At 39.5% G+C, this 3967-nt stretch overlaps 1 protein-coding gene across 1 annotated transcript in view; it reads left to right on the forward strand.

Moving 5' to 3' along the window:
* LOC103782538 (contactin-associated protein-like 5) overlaps nucleotides 1-3967 on the forward strand; it is a 160282-nt gene that overhangs the window by 125861 nt on the left and 30454 nt on the right. The window contains exons 15-16 of the mRNA XM_008950307.1: nucleotides 445-684; nucleotides 2260-2484. Coding sequence (XP_008948555.1) covers nucleotides 445-684; nucleotides 2260-2484 — 465 coding nt within the window. The remainder of the gene's footprint in view (nucleotides 1-444; nucleotides 685-2259; nucleotides 2485-3967) is intronic.

The following is a 3967-nucleotide window of genomic DNA, read 5'->3' on the forward strand; positions in this document are numbered from 1 at the left end:
ATCTGGACTCTTCAGCATGTGTAACTCACCTTCTATTGGGATTAGGCTGTTATTTGTACAATGGCAACAACAATGAAAAAAAAAAAAAAGCTAGGTTTGGGTTTCTCATGTATTAGGTGACACATAGACAAACGAAGAGAAGCTAATATTTTCCCAAATTAATTTGCAGTTTAAATGCCAGAAATGGCAGTAGATAAGGCAAGAAGAGAAGAATGGCAACACGAATGTGTCACACAGAGTTTTTTAGTCCTTTCACAAAGATAAATACAAACCTTTAGTTTCTAATTTTGAATCTCTCTTATCTTTTGCCACGGTATGCATTGATATTTAATAGATATTTTTTTTAAAAATTCATGGATTCATATTTGTACCTCTGCATTGGCGTTCAGAACTTTGATTGCTGTGCAGATTCACCAATGGATGCCTATCCTTTTTCTTTTTCAGGGGGAACAGCTTCCAGAAAAAAGGGCTTTTTGGGATGCATTCGATCTCTGCATTTAAATGGGCAGAAACTTGACCTTGAAGAGAGAGCTAAAATGACACCTGGTGTTAAACCTGGATGTCCAGGACATTGCAGCAGTTATGGTAACCTGTGCCATAATGGAGGAAAATGTGTGGAGAAGTATAATGGTTACTCCTGTGATTGTACCAGCTCAGCCTATGAAGGACCTTTCTGCAAGGAAGGTAAGCAGTGAGCTTTATCTTAAGTCCTTAGCAGTCTCTGAAGTAGAGCACAGTTGCACCAATGTCAGCTTGGTGTCCCCTGTGTTACTAAAAGACATTCTGATATAAGCTGTCCCTTCAGCATTACTAAATGTTTACCTTAAGCAGGCTATAATGCCTCCTTTTGTTGACCTCAGTGATGGCCTCAGAAATTAAAATAGTTTTAGTTGTACTATTAGTGTTACCAATTATATCCTCTTATAGTTCCTGTATTTGATTGCATATAACTTGGCCCAGACATTAACAAATAGGGCTGAAATTTTTCATAACATTTATCTGCCCATGTCTGAATGTTTGGTTTGCTTATTTGTAAACCCCATCCAGCTTTGTCCACCTTAGCAAAATCCTGAGAGCTTTTCGTTGCAGAGATTTGGAGCAATGGTGTGACAAGAAGAGGTGATTTTTTTAATTATTTTTTTTTTTTTTGCCATTCCTCTGACAACCTCTGCAAGCTTTAAGAGATTTAAAAATAAGTGTGAAGCATTCAGGAGAAAACTGATTTGTATGGTTCGGTCTCTGGTGAATGTGTCCTCACCAAAACTTTCTGGTGGTGTGTAGATGTTGGCAACACCAGAAAAAAAGACCAGGGCAAATAAAACCCATGGAATTTAAATAGCATGCTCTTTTGGAGAGGAAGGAACTAACAAAACTTATGCTCACTAACAGCAAGCTGCAATGTGAGTGTTTTAATTTTGATGGCTTCCTTTCATCTCACAAACACGACACGTTTACTAAGTGGGTTGCATCATCTGCTGGTGTAAATTGTCTTAGTTGTACTGCAGTCCATGGAGCTATGCTCACGTACATGAGCTGAGGATTTGGCACACGAGGTATAGCAAATAACCACATAGCAACCTGTTAGGAGATACTTACGCAGAGGTGGTGCTACTTCAGTAGAGAAAGTACTTGCAGTCAGTCTGTAGCTGAAGATATTGTCATCCTGTCTTTACTGTGTCTCAGATTAGAAAAAACTGCTATCACATCTGTGTAGTTCATGGCCAGACTATGTTGTGTTTGTTGAAAACACATGCATGAGTTCTCAGGATCTAAGCATGCACAGGTGTTTCTATTCTTCTGGACCTACCAACACAGCTTCCCTTTACTGGCTGTCTTTGGGTCAATGTGTTGTTTTAATAATGGCTTTGTTTAAAAAGGAGACTGGAAAGGAGAAATATATTGTCTTTATTCTGGGAGGAAGACAGAGAATATTGCCTTACTTGTCACCTGTCAGAGAATGGTGAACTGAGCACTTATTTGGCTGACAGACATTTTGGTCTGTTTCATCTTTTGGAAATCTGATTCCATCACTAAAATAGTTAAGTTCAGAGTCCTGTTTCCATACACTGTCCCTCTCTGTGCCAGACAGACTGTAAGGAAGGACACATTGCTCATCCAAATTAAGGAACAATGATGTCAGCTGGGTCAGGGGCATTTTGCAGTATTCTGCTTCTGAAGAAGTTAGCACATGTCCATGCCTGTCTGGGAGATTTGAAAATATGGTTACTGAAATCATTCCTTGTTTATATATGCTTTCAGAGGTTTCTGCATTATTTGAAACTGGCACTTCTGTTACCTATATTTTCCAAGAACCTTATCCTGTCACAAAAAATGCAAGCACCTCAAGCTCTGCCATTTATGCGGATGCTGTCATGTCCAAGGAAAATATTGCATTTAGCTTTCTCACAGCGCATACTCCAAGCCTTCTACTGTACATCAACACCTACTTTCATGACTATTTGGCTGTGATTCTTTCCAAGAATGGTAAGTACTGATTTGCTACCAATATTACTGTGGGGTTTTTTTGTGAGAATAGTGTAGAATTCTGCACTGATTTAGGTTCATTTCTGTGTCTGCAACTTTATCAACTTCATGGTATTCAGTTCAAGCAAATGACCATCATTCTTGTTTATGTCTCTTTATTTGGCATTCAGTGCTACACTTGCCTACTCAGCCTTTGAATAATCATGTTGTTGTGGTTTAAAATATACTTTTATTTTCATTTGGCAAGACTGTACAATAGCAATTTCTTGCTATTTATTCCACACTGAGATCCATTAGACCTCCAATATAAGGAAATGAGAAATATCACAAATGTACAAGAACACTTGGTGCAGCAATATATCACTATTTTATCTGTTATGTTGTGTCTTTGCACATGTATTGCTCTTCAGCGGGTTTTTTCAATGGAATATGGCCAGTACATCTGAATATTAAAGCCAGAAACTGTCAAAGTTTTCTAGGTTCACTGGCCAAAATATGAGGTGTATATCCACCTTTTATTAAAAAGTACATGATATGGGGACCTTTTGGAACCATGAGAAGATTTTAGGGTCATAGGCCCTATGTCTTTTCAGAAAAACTCTGGCTCCAGAGTCCATGCAGTGCTTTCAGAAAACTCACTCTAGACAAACATCATCCTAGACAAATGGGGATGTTTGAATTATTCAACAGTTACCACCCACTGGAACACTGTTAGTGATGACTGGGCATATTGGTGAGTCACTAGCCTGTAGCAGAACAGTAGAAAGTTAATGCTATGTGGTTGAATATGTACATTTGACTGCATGACCCTCACTCTGAAGCCATGCAAATTCCAAAATATCTAAGCTTTCAAGTACCGTTCAAATGGAACCATAAGAAGAGGGGGTGAAAGAAAGGGTTCAGTCTCTGCCTGGGTTTTGCAGTAGTTTATCTCCTGGCTGTGTCATGCAGCTAGCATTTGGGCTGACATGGAATGAATATCCAATGGGATGGGTAGCTGGGACAGTATCAGCCCCAACTCATCTCTTCTAAGTGAAGTCACAGCACAGCAGCAGGACTACTGAGGAAACCCTCTCTCTTCTGTCATCTCTCATCCAATCCCAGATTTCCATCTCTGATTTGGTCTTGAAGCCAAGTGTTTATGGATTTCAGATATATGGATATTCTATTGCACAGCTCCAGGGTGGCAGATGATAGCCTCTGCTGAAGTCAGACCTTGCAATGTGCTTCTCAGTTACACTCTGGTCTCTTCATGCCACTCAGGCAACTGAAAATAGCCCTACAGTGAATATCCATTTAAATCACCTCTTCCGCTGCCAGAGTAGGATAAAATAACACTACAAACAGAAGTCGATTGACTTTTATTGATGAAATACAATGAGAAATGAGCTATAATTGTGCATTCCAGAAGGGGGGGACTTTAACGGTGATTGGGGATGGGGTTGGGATTAGGACACCAGGATCTCTTGTAACAATTCAGCAG

Source organism: Merops nubicus, unplaced genomic scaffold (genome assembly GCF_000691845.1).
Source record: "Merops nubicus isolate BGI_N331 unplaced genomic scaffold, ASM69184v1 scaffold9512, whole genome shotgun sequence".
NCBI classification, from domain to species: Eukaryota; Metazoa; Chordata; class Aves; order Coraciiformes; family Meropidae; genus Merops; species Merops nubicus.